Consider the following 21,064-nt stretch of genomic DNA (forward strand, 5'->3'; position numbering starts at 1 on the left):
CTGACATGAGATGAGGATGTGACAGAGGAGGTATGGTTATAAAAGGTTCATGCAGAGTTGGCATTTGAAACCACCAGCAACCAAGATAAAAAATGATGATAATGAGCTTCATACGTGTGGAGTCACTGGGAAGACTTGGAGGGTCTACATCAGCCCCAGAGTGTTTTAGTGGATTTTTCAGCAACACAGTGTAGAATAACCGGTTCTGTGAGGAGGGTCTCTCAGTCTGGTTTTCCCCCTGAGCTGAAGTGCCAGGAGGCCATGGTCTGTACCTGCTGCAGTGGATATCTCCGCCTGCAGTGCCTGGCTGGCAGCTGGCAGAGCCCAGCGACAAATGAAACTTGTAGCTCCCAACTCACAGTGGCTGGTTCGGCTGCTTTTTCCTGTTTCTGTGGCAACAGCACTTGGATCAGCAAAAACAAGGTAGAATGAACATTTTAAAGCTCACTGATTTTAATGCATTGCCTTGTTTTTTAAAAAGCAGACCAGTTTCTATGGAAATGACTCTCTAGAGTCAGCAGCACTTTTGTTAATTTTGTGTTGAATCCATTTTTTTTGAGGGTGGTGGTGTTTGTGACCTTGACTGCCATGTAAATCAGTATTGAATATGTAAAAACAACATATATAGCCATCATGCCATTTTAATACTTGTTTAGATCTAACCTTTCTTTTCATGAAAATGGGAAGGGAAAGATGGCTAAGGGTCAGCAGCTGAGCACTGCAAGTCTCACCAGTTTCCTGTGGACTTCCAACAGACCTCAAGTTTCAAGTGGCACTATCCAGAAAACACCTACTTCCTTCCCAAGTGTCTGGATGTACAGCTAAGATAAACATCAGTTAAGAGACTAGAGAAAATATTTCACCCGTTTTGCCCAGTTTTTGTTTGCTTTCAAGGAGAAGAGACTGCTGTCTGCCCAAAGAGAGGAGCTCTGTTTTAGGAGGTATTCAAGAGGTGTTTCTTTCAGTGACTGCTTGGATGTAGGTAGTTCTGGTCTGTCTTTTTCCCAGACCATCAACTGCCTCCTCTGCTGAACAGCAACATGCTGCTTTTCTGCCTACATCCCAGCCTAGATTGTTCTGGTGATCAAGAATGACTTGTAGGAAGAACTAAGTAATAACCCATAGATGTATACCTGCTTTCCTGAGGTTCTGGTGAACTGTAGCAAGTCTGTTTTCAATGGAAGCGCTTGCCAGTCAGTAAAGCTTTCTCCTTTCCATGCTATAAAAAGAGATGGAGTGGGTAGTTGTAATGGTTAATTAAGTGTAACTGTCAACTGATGTGAAATTATAAGGCCTGAAAATTCCTCTTAAGGGTTCCTGTTTCATTTACCATTTCAAATATCCAAGTTCATTCGACTGTTAGAAATACACTCACTCTGTTTTCCTTTTTATACCTATAATTGTGACGTACCAGCATTGTTTTTAAGGAGACATGTAGCATTACTGAAATAAATCCTACTATATAAGAGGCAGCCTGAACAATCCATGTTGTGGCATTATTTTGGTAATGCTGCAAGATGCTGTTTCTGGCCTACTGCAGCATCTTTGCTTCCTAATCAGTGTCATGTGAAGATACCTGTGTGCCATGCGAAACATGTGGTATATTTCTTAACAGAATGATAAATCAGGGAACTGTAACTTCTTCTAATTGTAGACCTTACTTAGACTTGCAGTCCAGCTGAAATAAGATTATTTTAAAGTGCAGTACTTGTAGGGAATTTTAAACTGGCAGCCTGCCTCTGATAAAGCCCTGATGTTTCAGGGTGTCATCTGGGGTGGCACCGGCTTCCATCTTTCTCAAATTATATAGTTACTTAAATAAAAATCCATCTTTCAAAAGAAGTTTGTGTTGACTGCTGCCAAGTATCTTGCTTTTGTTGATCTGGAAATTTAGTTTGTATTTCATTGCATGTGGTCTGTTGCAGGTTGTTGCTTCACATAATACTTTCTGTAAAGGCATAGAGTTCATATTATTTTTGTCCACTGTTTCTAATTATGCAGCAGTACTGTGTAGGCTACTCATGTTGTTACAGCACTAAGGAGTCTTTTTGGACTCAAGTTAATAAATTAGGTGCCAGGGAAGCATGATTAATTTTCAAAGCCAGCCATTGCCTGTGACTCTGATGGTACTAGAGGGAAGCGCTGAAATGAGATGTAGCCATTGCAGGTCCCATGCTGCAGAACAGAATTACTTTAGATGGCGTTTCTTTCAGCAGTATGTAGCTGCCTGTCCAGCAGACACAGGTTTGCAGGAGTGACCACAACTCACTTTTTTTCTGCTGTGTTTTATATATGTTGCAACAGAGTCAGAGAGCTTCTGGGATGGCCAGCCTCTGATAGGGGTATGGGCCTACCTGCAGTTTGATCCTAAGTGATTTTCAACACATAAAGCGAAGTCTCAGTTTGCATATTCACACATGAGTAAGGTCCCTTACAATTTTGAATTATCTTTCAGTAAAGGCATTAGTTGCAAGTGTTATTCTTTGCCTGATTCATACTAGCAAATTAGGATCCCCTTCCCAAGTCTTAATCATAGAATAATTTGAAGAGGACCTTTAGAGATCACCCAGTTCAATCCCTGCTCAAAGCAGGATCATCTGGACGAGGTTGCTCCAAGTCTCCTCCAGTTGTTTGATTTGCAGGTTTTCTTTCTAATGAACTTTTCCCCAAACTTGTATTTTCTTTATGAGCACTTGTGCAGCTCTGAGACAGAGAAATAGAAGGAAATAAAAGGGGTTTTTAGTCCTGAGTGCAAGAAGTCTTGACAGCAGCTTTGTTTTATCAAGTCAAATTTATATACCTGTGGTATATCTACTGAAGAACTTTGTGGGCAAGCAGATCTGGGCCCACCACTGTCTGGTCCTGGCTCCAAGTTGTCTTGTCATTGCTAGAATTTTTATATTGTTTGAAAATGTGTTCTAGTAAACTGCTGAGGGAACATGGATGATTAAGCCAACATGTTTACCTTTGCAGTAGGCTTTAATAACACATGTAGTTAAAGTAGCTCCCCTGACAAGCAGTAATTCATTAAAGCTGAGCAATCAGTCATGTATCCCAGTCTGAATCCAAGCCAGGACATTTCAGCAGTTTTGATGCTGTGGGCCAGATGCCAGTTTGGGGTTATGTCTGGAGCAGTCACACTGATCTCCAGGCTTGCATGGAGTCACCAGTAATACAGTAGTTAAGTACCATGGCTCATGTGTGCACAGCAAGAGAGAAATGTCACTTGGACATTAGGATGAAGCTGTCCTATGAACAGAATATACACTACTCTCAGAAGGATACCTGGGCTTTAGATAATCAACCACCTCTGTTGTAGCTTCAGGCAGTGCCATTGTTGCTTTCCTTAGTTACGTGCTACTTGGTTTTGTGAGAGGTCTGTGGAGGCAGTGGGAATTTGACAGTGCTAGTATGCCAGGGTAGAAGAATGTCTGTAAAGCTTTGCTAGGTGGGAAGTTCTCATAGTAGAAAAGAAGGAACTACATTCTCCATCCACTAAGAGAAGGAGCAGGAAAGCATACGTGAGGAAGGGACATTTATACACTTTTATGCTTTGTTTTCTGCAGATTTCCAGAGCCACAGAAATGATTTATGTAATTTCATAAATTCAGTAATTTCAGACACTAGAGAATCTTAAAGAAAAGCCTCTACATAAAACTTACCAGCAAACAAACAAAAGAAAATCTGCTAAGTTCCCTTTTTGAACAGATAGCCTAAAATAGTGTACTGGATCACAAAGAGTGTGTGATAGACTTGAATTCATTATAGATGTTAAGTTTTCTGCCAAGTGAGACTTGGTTCTAATAACACGATGCTGCTGTGACTGTCAGGGACTGCTCTTTACATCACTGCTTGCAAATATATTTCTTTTTCTGACAGCATTTTAAATTTTGACTCTTTTACCCTTGAATATTCAAATTTGATTTTTATTTTCTTGATCCAAATCATGAAGGGCTTTGTGCAGCCTTTATGAGAGACAAAATGCAGCAGACATGTGCAGTGCTCACCCCCAGGTGAAGAGCCAGCCACTCATCCTAGAAAATGGAGCTGAGAGTTGGGCATCTGTGGTGGATATGTTTACATCATAGAATCACCATGCCAAAGGATGAGGGGGTTGATGGGATCAGGTCTGCTGCTCTTGTTTATAAGCAGTGATTTAGTAATGCTGCAGACTTCTTTCTCTAGAATGTGTAGGTTTTTTTCAAGCACTGCAGTCTGTTAATTTTGGCAGCCTGTTTTGATAGTAGAAGGTGCCTAAGCAGAATTTCTTCAAAATTTCTATTTACTCTATTTGTTCTTATTTTTGAGGTATAATGTAGGACTGAAAGAGTAATGTGTTCTTTTGCTATTTCTACCCCATCTCCTAGATTTCAGATGCTATAGACTATCTTCAAGAAGCCCTGCAACTGTGCAAAGATGACATGAATTCACTTCATCTACTGGCCCTCCTCTTTTCTGCACAGAAGCACTATCAGCATGCACTGGATGTTATCAACATGGCTGTTGTTGAATACCCAGAAAGCTTTAGGTAAGAGTTGTTCCCTGGTGCCAAGCATCCAGTCAGGAATGAACTGCTCACTAGCTGTTGTTCTCAGCTATACACAAGGAGGCTGTTACAGGTGTGTCACTCTCCTCCTGGGGAAGGTATTCTTTTACTTGCTGTCTTCATGGTCTTTCTGTAATCCTTACAGTTGCTTTCTATTCCAGTATTTGTCTTTCTGTATTGTCCTGATGGTGTTGTTTCCTGTAGTTTTTTGTATTTCACTTTAGATGTGGAGAAATGAGCGTGAGACAACTATGACAGTGTCTGTATCACAAGTAATTTTATATTTGGTAACTCCCTGGTTAAAAACAAATTTTTCTTGCAATGACCATCGTTTTGATGCTCATCCATGACACAATTTACTGCAATATGACAGCTGGGGAAAAAGATCAGTTGAAAATCACAAGCTGTGATAATGTATAGCTGAGAGGAAGGACGATTTGCCTGCCTGGGAGTAGGTTTGAATCAGCACAGACTTCTTGGAGCCAAAGGCTTCCACTGTTCTGTGTTTGACTCAGATCCTCATCCATCTGAGGGAGGTAAATTGAATTCCATGCAATTTACTGTCATGACCTTTCAAAACAATGAATTTGTCTGTTCTGTGCAAAAATTAAAGCTACTGTAGCATTCTCTGGTGATTTCATACTAGCTGAGTTTCTCAGCCAAACTGCAGAAAATCCTATTGCTGGAAAACCAGCTTTCATTTGGAATTGCCTGTGCTCAAATAGTGTTCTAAACCTGTGCATCATTGTCTTCACATAGCCTGCATTCTCAGTAGCAAGAGGGAGCAGCCTCCATAGGTTTAGTCCAGAAGCTGAGTGGAATTTGTCGAAACAGAACAAAGGCAGGTCATAGGAAGATTGAGTCTGTGTAAATGTGAGCTTGAATGCTTTAGGATCTTTCAGCACTGTATCAGCATATAATGTTTTTATTGCAAACTATGTGTTGCCATTTAAAATAGCTTTTCTGCCTGTGTTTTTGAGGTTAGTTACTTTGTGTATATGAGGAGCTAAGACTGCATTTCTTTGAGAATTAAGTGGAAATTAGTAATGAAAACGCTTTTAAAAATGAAGCCAGCTCTACTCTTAGATTGTGAACATGGGTATGACTGAAGCAGGAAATATCCCAGTGGCTGCTGAACTGTATTTTAGGGTTTTAAAGTAACAAACAAAGTAAAAACCCCTCATACAGCCAACATTACAATTGTACAGCCACATTGTACAGTTGGAGATCAGATGTTTGTTGAAGACTACAAAAACACCTAATGATACACAAGACGGAGGAAGAGGTTGTTTATTTCAGGAGAGGAGTGTTTGCCTTGTCCGATTGACCAACTGGTCCATCATGTCCTGGATCTTTTCCCCCAGCAGTGACTGATTATTTATGTTTCAGGGGAGGACAAAACATAGCAAGCATTGTATGCAGAGTAGCTTGGAGGGCTGCTGGGTGGTTTCCTTTGTGCTGTCTGATAATCTGATTTCCTGAAAAGACTATTATCTCTTATGTTTCTGTGAGTGCAAATTTTGATGTGCACAAAGACCTTTGCTAAGAAGTAGCAGATTAGGTTGTTTTTGATAGAAACAATTAGTATTGGTAGTGAAGGCCCAGGTTCATGCTTGCTCCTAGACACAACCTTGCTAAAGTGTGTGCCCTTGGAAGGGCCCCTCTTTGCTCCTTGCATGCACAGGGTTGTGTAACAAGGCTGACAGTGAGACTCATTCTCAGGTACACATGGATGGAGGAGTAGGGGCTGGCTTCTTGCCTCTGCTGTGTCACTGCCCTGTCTCCATGTGGGTCTTTCTCTTAACCAGCCAGCAAATAACTCATGAGTGAGGGAATGGAGAAAGAAAGTCAGAGTTGCAAGGCAAGAAAAAAAATAAAAGCTAAAAAAAATAGATTTAAACAAGTGTTTCTGAAAAAAGGAATGGGAATCCAGTAAGGAGGGGAAAAGCAAGAATAACAGAGTACATCTATAATTTGTACCAAATTTGAAACCATTTCAGGCTTTCTAGTGCAGTGTATGCTAGAAGGGTTTTACTGCTTTGTAAAACCTCTTCGAAGGGACAAAAACCTGATGCTATTGTGTGTCTCCAATTGCTACTGCCTTATAGAAAAATGCTAATTTTACTACTGTATGGAATGACTACAAGATGTTTCATGTAAATAGTGTAGGCAAGTTCAACTGCGTGATTTTAAAGCTGTATTTAAAAATGGTTGATTATTTTTCCCAATTCGCATTTATATGAACCAGGCAGCTGTGTAATGTGGTGCCTGGGGGCTCCCTTCCTAATGACATCTCTTTTTGGAAGCACAGTTTGATGGCATGTATCAAGAAAAGATGATGAAAGCTGCATTAAAGGACCTTAGGACTCTGTAGATGGCAGGAAAAAAAACCCAGAAGCATTACCTAGATGTATATCCTAAATAAAAGAAAGTGTAAGATGGAAAAACTAAGGATTTAGCTGACCCAAACTACAGCCATCTCATACTGTTTCCCTTGTTTCTGTATGTAATTAAAATTAGTTAGTTGCTACTTTTTTTGTTTTATATTAAATCCTTTCATTGCAAATTTTAAAGAATAAATTTTTTTAGGATAGTTCATGTAGTTGGCTGTTGGCTGAAGCAATTGGAAAAAATATACTGCATTGCTCAGCTAACATATAACATCCTTTGAACTTCATGAACTTCATGATACTGACCCAAATATGTCTGCAAGTGCCCCTTGTTCATGTGTTTAAACATTTACTGCACATTTCAGAGGTTGATGTGGTGCTCAGGGAGGAGGGATGTGAAATGTAGGCACTGAATACAGTGAAAGATGCAGTGGTTTGGACTGAGCTATTGAAGAGCTGGATGTCCAAAAGGCACAAAATGAACCTAGGAAGATGGCTTCTTGAAAGGTGGCATGTAGTAACAAATCCATTACATTCCAGTCAGTGAATGACTGGCTGGATTTGAACACTAGAATGTACTGTCAGGCAATGACAGAGGAAGACTTTATAAAAGAAGAATGAGAGCCAGCTATGCTGAACGTATTGCAAGCTGGGCTGAGCCAGAAGAAATACACTGTCTTGCCATGACCATAAAAGATAGAAATAGCAACCTTTACAAGGAAGGTATCATCTGAAAAGCTGCTGACACCTCTCTATGGGTGAGACTGCCCAAGATAAAATTTAGTGATTTTACATCCTGTCCATGATGGTATGCTTTTAAAAGAAGCAAATGAATGTAGTACCAACAGTTGGCTTTGGTATATATTTTTGAAAGGACTGTCTTCAGCACATTTGAGTAAGAAGACTCCTGTTAGCATCAGGCGCCTCTCCTCCAGGTCAGTAATGCTAACCATAAACCTTTCTGATGATGGGTTCCTGTAATTTTTTTCCAACTCAAAGGCCAGCCTTTGGGTAGTGTTCTACCTGAGTCTGGCAGTGATTACCTTCACAGGCTTGTCTCAGGGGAGAAGTTGTGTTAGTGAGCACTCCTTTGCCCTCCAGATGATCTTCTTAAAGTAATTCATTGTTTATTTTGAAAGAAATTTTGTTTTTTAAAATCTGTATCCACCTCACAGTGTTCCATGCAGAAGTCCCATGGGTCTAGCAGCCTGCAGAATCCACCACAGAGCTTAACATGTCCTTTATTTTCAGCTAGTAAGATTTCCTCCTTCCAGTTTTGCTTGTATAAAAGTGTTTTTGTCTTCCTAATTCAGCCCCTCTTCCAGATTACTGTTTTGCTCTCTGGTCATCTTTTAGCTTTAATTGGTTAGCTTCCAGCAGTGCAAAAAAATTAATGTCTATACCAAGTATAAAGTTGGAAATAGCGTATCAATTTTATGGATACTCTATTGCTCCCAGACTGCTTATCCAAACCTATTCTGTTGTTCACTGGGTAGTTTCATGTCTCCTGGATGGCTCCCCATTATGTTAGAACAATACAGTCCTCTGGCATAGCATGTCACATCATCTAATTGCTGCCCAATGTGATGGTGAATATTTTGTTAAATGATCGTGTCTCTGTGGCGGTTCTGCATGTTGCACAGGGGTTGTAACTCTCTTAAATGAACAGATGTTAATATTCCTTCTCTTTCTAGTCTGTAAGTCACTATTCTGTTGCTCTCAGAGTCTGTAAACTAGTTACAAAGAAACAACAAAACTTCTGGGAAGCGCTGCTGTTCTACACATAAAGACTCAAAAAGAAACAAGTGGGTTGGTATTCTGGAGCAATGTAGATGTCAAATGCAGGTGCTTTTGTTCTGCAGAAAGCTAGCACAAGAGTAATTACTGTAAATGGAGTGAAAAAAAGGCTCAGAAGACCAATAAATGTTAAATGTGTATCTTGGAAAGTGTTTAAAAAAAAGGAAGTAAATTCTGCTTGGGGAATTGTGCGTATTGTCGTGGTGTCAGTGTTGTTTTAGCAGAAATGGTTTATTTGTTACAGCCAGCCCTCAAAATATAAAGTTCTCTTCTAGATTAGGAGTGGTGTGCTGACAGAAAATGTCCTTGATTTCATCACTGCTACATTAATTTCATTAAGGCCATGTGAAGTAATTGTGTGGCAAGATTTATTTGTCGTAGTCTGGTGCACACTTACTGTGGGGAGAACTATTCTGTGGAATATAAGCAATGTCATTTACCAGGTGCTTCCATTTGCCTCAAAAAAACCCCCTCCAACCCTGATGTAAAATCAGGATCTCAAAATGCAGGATTAAACTGTCATTTCCAGTTTGAATTCTCTTTCCATTGCTTGTCAAGCTCTTTCTTTTGTGTTGAAAATAAACAACTCATGCCTTCTTTGAGCCATATCTTTTTGGGCACTGGTAGAGGCCAGCAGTACTGTTGATAGCAGTAAAGTAGATCTGTGTTCTTGCCTGTAATCTCCATGGAGAACACAGTGTCAGTTGTCCCTCAGTCAATGGTTTTGTGTTGTGGCTGATCTACACTGCCACTGTTAAGTGAAGATAGTTGTGCCACCTACCCTTGCCACCTCAACCCCAGGTATTACAGCTTTCCATGCCCTGGAAGGGTTTTACCACTTTTCTCCAGGAAATGGTGGTGGCCTCTTAGCCTTAGAGAATCAGGTCAGCCCATTTATATGATTCCAGTTCATCAGCAGGCAGGAGGCAAGGAAGTCAGTACATCTTGGTGAGAGAACAGCTTGTTAAAATTCTCAGAATACTGTTTTGTTTGAATTCCTCAAGGGTGTAAGATCTAAAGCAAGGACAGATTAATATTTTGGCTGTAGCATTTGATCATGCTAGACAACTTTTATAAATAGGATATTCAAAACTCTTGAGGGTGGAGCTTTTGTAAGCTGACTTCTTGTAGTGGTGTGTTCACACCATGGCTGGTGAGAGTGACCCAAAAGTGTTTATATTTCTTTATTGATGCCCCAGCCAATAATACAAAGTAATAAAAAATGGAAGAATGTACTTGATGTAACAGTACTGTGCTACAAGAATACAAAATGTGTTAGGCTTCTGTGATTCACTAAAGCAAGGGAGATGTGGACATGGTAGGGTTGAGCTGGGGTTTTTGCTGTAGTAACCAAGAATGTTTGTTTCTGTTGGCATGTTACAATTCTGTTTTTTATAGAATTAACCTTAAAAAAACCTTGGTGATGTATTGCGATAATTGGGATTATACTCTGTAGAACTAGTAATGATAGCGAGTATTTGTATGGCACATATATGAAGGAAGAGCTTTAAGGTAGTCTTCTGACTTCTGTTAAAGATAACACAGATACCTAGAGCTAAAAAAAAAATTAAGAAGTTTTAGAGTGATTTTTTCTTGTTTGGATTTATTTTCACACTTCTAGCACTGCCCCCCTCACCCCCCATGATGAAGAAACAAAATGAGTTTTTGAGTTACAGTACCCAAGATTGGATTCCTCTTTTGGCAGATTCAAATTGACATATGCATGCCTCTCTAAGGGTTGTAGTCTGATCTAAGCCAAAAATTCAGCAGGTGAGCATGATAGCCTTTTATTCACCAACTTGATGTGGTGGAAAGAAATATCCCCCTAGATAATGTCTGTTTGTGCCAGGAATGGATTTGTGTTAGTGTACATATCAATCCATCTTAAAATTACAGGCCTGGATTCAAAGGGAACTGGAGAGAATTCCATTCCCTTATAGCACAGGGTTCAGGATATGAATAAAAGGAGTTAAATGGAGCTTAGAGAAGAAACCTACTGCAGACTAATTTTCTTAGTATGGTATGAAAAGAAGGAACAGACAAGCAGATTTCCAGCCTTAACAGTAATGGTTCAAATCTTTCCTCTGGATGAAAAGTCAATTTTATTTCATTATAACTTTTTTCTCTAGTATCTGAGTAAATGGCTACTGCCTCCATGCATTTGAGGCCTTTATAGTGAGCAGCAGTGCTTCTAGATGTTTGTTTTTTAATTGCAGAGGTAACACTAGGTATGCAAATGCAGACATAGGGAATTTAAGAATAGATTCAAAAATGTAGGACTAGCATGGCTCATTTGAGTTACGAGCCACAGGTTCTGTACTCCAGAGTACAGTATATCTGCCTTACCAATGAGTTAGTCCCCCAACACACACTTTGCTCCCTACTAAGGGCCATTTTCTTTTGAACAGCTGCAGCATGTTCTGCTTTATATTCAAAGGAAGTGTTTAGGAGCCCTGACTGTCTACACTGGATACCAAAGTATATTGAAAAATAGCATGTGTGTATTATCTGAGCAGCAGAGTCATTGTCAGTAGGAACTTTTAGAAATGGAGCTTAGCCGTAGTATGTGCATGTAGGGGTTATCCAAGGTGAGAAGGGACTTAGTGACTGAGATCCCTGTGTTTCTACCAGGTGATTTTGTGACCTCCAAAGGTAGATGTGGGTCATGGAGATCCCAAGGAGAGCCTAAGGCATACTTGCTGCCTGGAAGTCAAAAAGAGAACCAAAGAATAAAAGTGGTGTTGGTGTGGAAAGCCCAGCTCTAAACTTTCACCTCCTTCTGTGGGGCTACGTAGGTATTCAGTGGGGCTGAATGGGGTGCCAGGTTTTGTTAGCAAATTCAGATGGCAGTTCTGCCAGAAAACAGGGTTTTGGAGCCTTGCTGAACTCCTTCAAGGCACTGTCAATATATGGATAAAGGAGAAAACAAAATACCCAGCTGGTCTTGTTTTTTCATTGCTTCACACCTGGTGAAGGTGAATGCTGTCACATTCATATTTTCTGAAAAATCCCTTCACCCTGGATTTTTCTCCTGAGAAGCCTCAGAGAAAATGATCTCATTTACTTTTCCTGTGTTTTGCTCCTTTGGAATGTGGTTGGAGATAGTTTACCAACAGGTGATTGTTTCATTGGTTTTCTGATGTGAATTGTTTTGACTTATTGGCCAATCAGTGCCAAGCTGTGTTGGGACTCTGGAGAGAGTCACGAGTTTTCATTATTATTATCTTTTTAGCCTTCTGTAAGTATCCTTTCTGTATTCTTTAGTATAGTATAGTTTAGTGTTCTTTAATATAATATAGTATCATAAAATAATAAATTAGCCTTCTGAGAACATGGAGTCAGATCCATCATTCCTTCCTTCATCAGGGCACCCTGCAAATGCAGTAGAAGGCTTTGAAAAGTCTGCTGTCAGACACACAGATACAATAATCTGAAATTGTTTCCTGAGGCTCTCAGAAACTCATTACCAAGGAAGTATGGGAAAATATTTTCTGAATTTTCTGAGACCTTTAAGAAGTCTCAAATGCAAGGATGATCAAGAGTATTTTTTTAGTTGGTTTTTGAGAATAAAAAAATTGAATTCACTGAGAATTACTGTTGATAACCTTTACTGAAAAGCAGATCCTGAAATATGAAGAGGCATGGATATTATGCTTAGCAAATAGTTTTTCAGTGCAGGAGATTACTTTCCAAGAAGGGTGCAGTGCGGTCAAGCTATGTTGTCTTGAGATGAGTAGAGTATAATGCTCTGATCATTCAGTGAAAGGGTTAGCTTTTTTATTTCCAGCTGGAAATTTCAGACTTGAGTGACTTCTGCTCTAATGTCCTAGGAGTATTTATTTATCTAATGAGAAGAGCACAAAATGTTTTGATTTGCATTTTCCTCAAAAAGAAGAGGGAGGGGGATTTATTCAGATGTTTTGAAGAACTCACCAGGGAGCAAAAACTAAGTATGGTAATTTTTCAGCCACAGATGTGGTTTTTACCTTCTGAAAACAGGGAAAGCCCTTGCTCTTCACTGTCTTAGAAATATTTGCAGTAATTGACAATAATTGCATCTTAGATGGGAAGTCAGCTTCTGTTGCAATTGCCATTAATTTCTGCAGAACCAAATATGTAAGCAGGCACAGTCATACTATTTGATATTAGTCACTATTGATGTTTCTTAATATTTTAGTCTCTGTTAAGGAAAGATAATGATGAATGCAGGTTTTATGGAGAGAGAGATTGTAAACTAGAACTTCTGTGCTACCAACATGTCTTAGAAAATATCATGACATATTTCCTATTATGCTAACATTTTTACAATAGAAAAGAGATAATATGAATAATTTTACTTTCCCTTATTCACTTTAACCTTGAATTTAAGCTTTCTGTTATGTATGTAATTTGGCATTAAATTTGTTATAAGGCTGTATTTTAGGAGGAAGAGGGAATATCAGGATGGAGTGCTAAATGGCCTAATCAAGTGGCACAGTCATTAGCAGAGATTTTTCCTAATATATCAACAGAAAATTCAACCCAGAATGATGCAAGTATGACATAGAATTGTGTTTTTGAGAACTGTGGCTGGACATGTGAACTGTTGGAAATTAATGCAGTGAACTCTAATCCATATGTCTCTATCAGCTGGAGAAGTGGCAGGAGGTTGATATCTAGCACCTCAAGTCAAGTTCATACCAGTAAGCAGTTGAATCGAAATTCATAGTGAGTAGACCCCTGGACATTTTTTAATAATATTTTTTTCTTTTATTTTTCCTTCTGTAGTCTGGCCATTTGTATCTGCCATCTGGGTGCTTGTGATGACTTGAGATTTTCCTGTAGTTTTTCTTGTATTTTCTCAGGACAAGGTAAATGTCTTTCCGTTGATGGTAGGCTATGTAGTGCAGTGGGGGTCTGAACCCAGCTGGGAATATACATGTGTCTGCGGTCTGTGTAATGAACGGGAGAATGACCAGTTGGCAAGGAGCTGTGTTGCTGGGTGAAAGAGGAAGCCCTGCCTCCTGCCCCATGAGTTTCATCAGTCAGCCATTTTGTATATCTTCAAAATGTAGGTACTTTCTGTGTTGGGAAGAAAAAGGGAAAACTCTTCCTCTTGGCATTTCAGTCATGTTTAAATGTGCAGCACTGCACAGTAGGAATGACATAACCCAGCATGATCCAAAGGGATGCGACAGTACAGCTGTGTGGAGCAGCTTTAAGTCTTCTCCAGCCTTGCACAGACCATTGCAGCAGAAGTGCTTTGAGAGGCCAGTGTGATGCAGCATTGCAGAATGGCACTTGAGGAGAATATACAGCATCTCCCACCCCCAGGTGCACGTGCCAGGGGCCCTACCAGGAATGGAACTCCTTGCCAGACAAAGATGCAGAAATGACAGATGGGCACTGAGTAGCCTGGATCTCCTAGCTTTTGCAAGGCAGGTGTTAAGAATGAGTACTTGAGACAGCTTAAAAATCAGCAGCAAGGGTATCAGTAAAACCCAGATTTCTCAGATGCAGTCTGATTTCAGTCAGATTTCGCAGTGCAGCCTCGAAAAGAGGTGGGGATGCTCCACCACAGCAGGCAAAGCACTGGTGGTAAATACCATCGCATAGCAGCCAAGGACTCTGAGAGCAAGAGTGTGAGGGATTTTCCTGGCCTGCACAAAGCAGTCTCCAAGGCTTAGCTGCCCCATGTACTGTGTTAAAATAAAGCTAGCAGTAATGTGTGCCTCAGGAAGCCGCTGGTAGGTGGCATGGGGCCAGTGTTCATTTAGGGTAGTTCATGTTGCTGCCATCCAGCTGTGCTGATCTCACCCCTGGAGGATTTTTAATCTATGTGGGATTGCTTTAATCTATGCTCTTTCTACATCTCCAGAAAGAATGGCTCCTGAGAGGGGGAGCGCTGAGACTCTGGCTGCCTTTGAGCCACCACTGTAGTGCTGTTCTGTAGTAGGATTTGTTGAAAGCTGTGTGCAATAATATTGGGAGTTTATTGTTTGGAAGGATTTGTGTTTGTTTTGTTTTCTTTGCACCCAGAGTGCTTATGTGAATTAGTGCTACTTCATATATGCTTATATGTAAAAGTCATATGCATATACTAAATTATCTTTTCCTGAAAAACATTCTTCTGAAACTGAACTGGATGGTACATTTTCTTGTTCATTGCTCTGCTATTAAAGTAGCTGGAAATGTCTGGAGTCTCCTTTGTTGCCAGGGGTATAAACTATGTCCCATCTTAATCAAGAGGCTGCACATTGTCAGTTTGGAAATGCCAACTGAAACAAGGTTTTTGTTTTTCAAGTCCACTTAAGGAAAAAAGAGATTCAGTATATATGGGCTCTTTGGAGCCTTCACACCAGATGATTTTCAAACATAATAGGGATTGAAGCCTGCTCTAGTAGGAACGCTGGAATTATGTTGCTTCTTTTTCTGTGGCAACCAGCAATTGCCTGCTGCTTCACTGGCCACCTGCAAATGTCAGGGTTTCCACAGCAGGGGCATGGTCCTGTGCAAAATGCCTGTGGGGAAGAGGAAGGGAGATCCTGCAGGATAATGGTGTCCAAATGTGTGTTGTGCAGGGCAGGAAAACTTGCATTTGAAAGCCTGTGATCTTTGGTGTTATTTCCCTTCTCCATACTGCCCTAGACAGGGTGTATTTCTTAGTTTTGGCAGACAGATTTTATCCCGCATGTGTAAGACTGCTTTTGAGCAAAGCCCCGTTACATTTCTTCCAACTGGGAAGAAAAAAGAAAGAAAAAGCAAAATGCATCTGGGTCAAGACATTGTTTTAAAAGGTTCAACTGATACACAGGGAAAGGACAGCAAAGCAAGCTTAACTTAAGATTTACCCTTTCACTTAATTTCTGGGGTGATTTAGAAGCAAACATGTTAAACTTCTGCAATGTTAGTTTTTTATTTAAGCCTGTGATGCTGCTGTGAAGGACAGTATCTTAATAAGCTGCTGCAGTGGGATTTTATTCAGCTCATTAACTGTGATAGCAACACTGAAAAGTGTATAGGGAATTCTAGTACAGATTTTTGATGTTCTAGAGGTCAGTCTAGTCTTAAAAGAAAAAAATTACTTCATTGGCTCAAAACATGCCTAATCCTTGCAAGGTTTTTTTAATTGATATTCATCAGTTATTAACTTAGACTTTACTAATTTCTCCACCTAGATGTCCTGCAAACTTCTGGTGCAAAAGCTGTATTTTAAATAAGGCAGTATCTACTTCTGATCTCATCTAATTTGCCTCTGCACATGGCAGAGCAAATGTCTCATTTTATATGGTTTAGCAACTTGCACCCTGAACCCAGGAATTCTGGGCATAAAAAATATCGCAGCTGAACTATCATTTATTTTTTCTCTAAGACAGTCTAAGCAACAGTACAGTGTAAAGTTGCAGTGCCACAAAAAGATAGAAGCAGTACTCAAAATTATGTATTCCAGCAGGTACTGATTATTTGCCTACATAGACATGGCCATTAGTCTGGGATTAGTTGCCAGACATACAAGAGACAGAAATCATGGTTTTAGGTGTCACTGTAAGCGCTGTTATTACAGGGAAGAACCAATGAAGCAATTCTGTATCTAAACAGCACCTTAAGGAAATCATGTTTCTTACAGGGTAGGGCAGATTTGCCCTTAAGCACTTATGAGGCTGTAATAAGCTGTAAGACTGGTTGCAAATAATGTCACAGCTGAAAAAAAAAAAGTGCTGCTCAGTCATTAAGGACAAAGCCCTGTAGAGGTTCTCACAAATGAATGAATAAATTTGAAATGCTTCCTCTGATGTGTGAACTCTGAAATTAACACCACACTAAGAATAGTACAGGGTGTCAGCTCTGAGGGCGGAAGGGAAAGAGAAGATATACTCTCTTCCAGTCTTCTGTAGCATTTAAATTGCTTAAAGCTTAAGCTAAGTAGCATAAATGGCTACATCTGGCATTTCAGAAGTTAACTAAATAGTGCTGTAGTAGAAATATCCCTGATCATTGGCTTGACCCAAACCTTGAGCAATGCTTACTGCAGGAAAGCAAGTGTACAAGCGGATGTATTTTCTGACCTTGGCACTTGTTTAGTGCTTACAGTCACTTGCAAGCAGGTTCTGTGTGGGCTGTTGGCCTTTTAAGAAAATGCTTAGTGTCTGGATTTCAAGCTGAAGAAAAGGGAAGCCAGGCTGTTTTACCCTACCCAAGTAAGGGAAAAAAGCACAGCTGAGAATGGTGCAGATGGCCTGGAGCAGGCTGGCACATTGTGCTGGAGTATCAGCAGCAGATGACTACCTTAAAAAGTGAGGTTCTGTCATCTCCCTGTTTTCACTGGGGATCTCATAAGCTGCTTTTCCAAGATTATCCATAATAGCGGTTTGTCTAGCTGAAAATATCCCCCACAAGAACAAGAAGAAAATTCCGTGAAACCTGAATATATTAAAGGCCAAGAAAGAGAGCATATTTAATTTTTTCTTATGGATGTTAAACCTCATCAAACTAAGCTGATGAAAATATAATAAAATAAAAAAATTGCAGTGCTGCAGGATGTGTTTTCTACATGGTGCACTTCCTGGCTCCAGGCATTTTTTCTCATCAAGTCCAATGGTCAGTCAGCAAATTTTATTAAGGTTGATTGCCAGTTTCTCTTGTACCTCATAACCACTGCTAAGAGCATTAATTTTCCAGGGAGGAAGTCACTGCTCCCTTGCACAGTGCACAGTCCATCTAAATTCCCTCACAGTTGTAGTGTGTATCATGAACAATGTTGGTTATGTTCTCAGCACTTAAATAGTGCTGTTAAACTGCTGCTCGAGAGTGTGCCCTATTTGGCACAAAAGCATTTTGAGTTTAGGCTTGGAATAGAATTTGCAATGGGGACTGAGCTGGTACTTTCTGAAGTTTAAGGCTGCAGTTGCGACGAGGTTTTATATAACAAATACTTCATGCCTTAGTCAGGGCCACTTGTAGTGACAGTAACTATAGTAACAAAACAAAGTTTCTAGCTAGTGAAGAAGCATTTCCAATGAGCAGGACATCAGTTTCTGATCCAGCCTCTGAAATATGCTTATTTATCAGTTTTGTATACAATGCTATTTTAATAACTACTACTGTATTTTCAAACATATTTAGAAATTTTCATTTGTTTGCTCTTGGTGTGGGTTTTTTTTCCCTCTTTTTCCTAAAACCTGTGGAGGGACTTGCTCCTTTGCCTTCAAATGGAAATGTTCTAATTATATTCCTGCTTTTTTAACTTGTTTTCCTAAAGAAATGGGGATTATGCAGTTGGGCTTTTTATACCTTGAACACTTTTGGAAGTACTGGCTGATTTAAAACAAGTTTTGACAGTGTGTTGGAAGTCCTTAAGATAAGTTTCTGCAAGTTTTCTAAAAGCAGCCTGCTGAGTCAAGGCTGGAGGGGCAGGCAGAGTCGAGCCATGTGGTACCAGGGTTAGCAGCAGCCGGAGGACAGCAGGGACAGCACACAGGGACATGGCAGCAGCACTGCCAGGAGCTGGTGGCTCTGGGAGAAGGGATGGCTGCGGAAACAGAGACAGATTGCACTGGGGACAGGTGCAGAGGATGCAAATCTGTAGGAAGTTGCACACCACCTGGGAAAGGACAGTTTGTGGCATTTAAGTGAAGACTATATAAATGCATACTGTTTGTTTCTGTGTCTAATCTGCTCATTTGCATGTGTAACAAATCATAGCAGAATGAGTAAGGAAGGAAAGGAGGCATGCTGCAAATGGTAATTAGCACATCCTAACAAAACTTCCTCACGCTGGAGGTGAGGTAAAAGGCTGGATCTCAGCAAGGCCTGCAGGAATGGACCTCTCTTGGAAACCAGGGAATGGTACTTCTTAGGTTTTCACAGAAATTCTAGCCTGAAAGTGACAGTCTGGTTAAATAACAGCAGAAAGACTTATTATTCTATTAATAAAAAGGTCTTGTAAAACTTCAGTAGAGAGCTTTTCTGTTGCCAAACAGTTGTTTTATGAGGAGCAGAAAGACGTTTTTAAAGAAAGCGTGGCATTTGCTGAAGCAAGCTGAAAGCACAGGAATGGCCCCAAAGCTGTGATTGCTTGGACAGTCTGCCTGTGAGTTTCCTTATGCTACCTTCATAAATTAAAGGAGTGTTCTTTTTTTTTAGTGATCCCTAATCCTCTCTTCCATTGTGTGTGAATAGTCTTTTTTAAAGTTTGGTTACTTTCTGTTCAAATGGCTCGTGAAACACCAATTACATTATGAGCCTTTAATAAAACTAAATGTGTTACTGCACTGTATTTCCTCCTTCCAGCATCAGCTACTCGCTCCTGCCAATTCTTAAGCCATTTGGTGGCAGTTTTTGGAGCACCACACAAGGAAATGGAGGTGAGGAAAATGGAAGGGAAAGGAGCAAAAGAAAGCTAAAAATATGGTTTTTGGAGTTGAGGGAAGATAGAAAAATCCATCTGAAGCTTTTATGTCATTTTTGGGGCTGTTCCTGTAACTCAGACAATTGGGTAATTCACCTTTTCTGCATAGTGAGAGGTTGTTTTTGCAACAGCAGACAGGGAGCAAAAAGCTGTTCTTTTGCAAAAGCACATTTCCTGGAAGGTGTGTAACTGTAGTAAACCATTTCAGCTCCAGACTCCTTGCAGTGATACTCTCTGAATTTCCCAGGAGCCCTGTGATGCATCAAATATTTTGTAATCAATCTGTACACTGGTGAAATGCAGCTGTGACTGGGGAAGAGTAGAACAGCTGGGTAACAGGGAACAATAGTATGTATCTGATTAGGCTGTGAAGTTAGGAAGAATAATCTGCAAATTGAAGTGGACAAGATGGTTGTAGAGAAGCAGAATATAGAGAACAGAGCTGGAGTTTTACCATGTATTAGAAGCTAGCACCTGTGTGAGAAGTGTGACTTAGGCTCCTTAATATTGTCACTTAATTAAGACTTGGGTTTTACATTTCATTTTAAATAATATCTTAACAAGGGATGGGTATTAAAATGTTTGAATCTTAAGGGGACAAATGTAATCTTAAAAACTCTAAATAAAAGCAATTTAGTTCAAAGTGTTAAGGAAAGCTGGCCATATATAAATGAATCTACCTCTTTCATTTGACAATTGGAAAGACTTTTTTTGGCTTCCCTTAAATCAGCTACAGCACTAAATCCCATAATAGAACATTCTAAAATTAGTAGAAGTGGCTGGCTTTTCTGTCTCTGCTGCACAGTTCTAGTTAGGGGTATTAATGAAGAACTCTTGCTTTTCTCTCTGTTTTAATAAATTAATTACAGGATGAGTTAGTGCAGGCAGTAAGTTTCGGGCTTCATTCTACTGTTTTGTTTTCCTAAAGCATTTAACTTTATGTTGTAGCTGTAGGTATAGTAGCTCTAAGAGTACAGCAGTTTCTGCATCGTATCTTCTGCTTAAGTGTTCTTGTGATCAGTGGTCATCAAACTAATGCTTTTGGATTGGACAGGTTCATCCCTTGGGTTTTTCTGGAACAAAATTCCCGAAGCTGTAGATCACAGTTCCCGGCAGGATGGTGGTGATGTTGAAAACAGATAGCAATGCAGTAGTTAGTGTGGCTCCAAGCTCTGGGTACAAGGGCATGAAATGCTGAAGTCACTGCTTTTAGGGTTGTCCCTTTCTCCTTCTGCCAGTTGACCATGCTCACAAAAAATGTTATTCATAGGTGCTTTGGGGACTGGTCTGTGCTGTAAAACTGAAGAAAAATTGTCTGAGGATGCAAGCGGAGACACAATTTAGAGCAGTCTTTCTTCCATTCTTGTAATTTAGGCCTGCTTCCTGAGTAGCAATAATAAACCATGGAATGACTCATTTGACAAGGTAAGTTTAACTTTTATTTATGGCAGCTGAAGAAAAATTTGACAAGTGGATGTGTCCTGATGCCCTGCCCATGGGAGAGGAGAGGAAGAGATGAGTCCAGTTCCCTGGTTGGTTTTTCACACTTGTGCAGGGAGTGTCACAGTTGTGTTGTTTATCCAGGGAGGGCTCGTATATGTGAGCAGAGCCTCTGTGTGCTGCTGCAGATGCTGCCCACAGTGGAACATGGTGTCTTTAATTGGAATGGAGCTGTACCAAGCCACATCAGGCTGCCCTGTCAGTGCAATTAGCTGCTTTAACAAGAGGGAACACACAGCTTACATGGAGGCAAAATGTTTCAGTGGCTTAATCTATTTCCCAGGATGGTCTTTGCTGGGTTAATTCCTATTGAACTGTGTTATGAAGCAAACCAAGTAGATGATGTATTTTACAACATTAATGGTGTCTCCATGGTAGCTTTTATGGACTTGGGCATTATATGCTCTGTGGTGGTTATGGTGCAGGAGCTTTGCAAAAGTGGTA

General features: G+C 40.2%; 1 protein-coding gene across 3 annotated transcripts in view; it reads left to right on the forward strand.

Annotated features, from left to right (window-relative positions):
* TTC7A (tetratricopeptide repeat domain 7A) overlaps nt 1-21,064 on the forward strand; it is a 172,364-nt gene that overhangs the window by 75,571 nt on the left and 75,729 nt on the right. For all 3 annotated transcript variants that reach the window (XM_041476948.1, XM_041476949.1, XM_041476950.1), the window contains one exon: nt 4,368-4,528. In XM_041476948.1, coding sequence (XP_041332882.1) covers nt 4,368-4,528 — 161 coding nt within the window. The remainder of the gene's footprint in view (nt 1-4,367; nt 4,529-21,064) is intronic.

This window comes from Pyrgilauda ruficollis, unplaced genomic scaffold, assembly GCF_017590135.1.
Source record: "Pyrgilauda ruficollis isolate IOZ18807 unplaced genomic scaffold, ASM1759013v1 scaffold4, whole genome shotgun sequence".
NCBI lineage: Eukaryota > Metazoa > Chordata > Aves > Passeriformes > Passeridae > Pyrgilauda > Pyrgilauda ruficollis.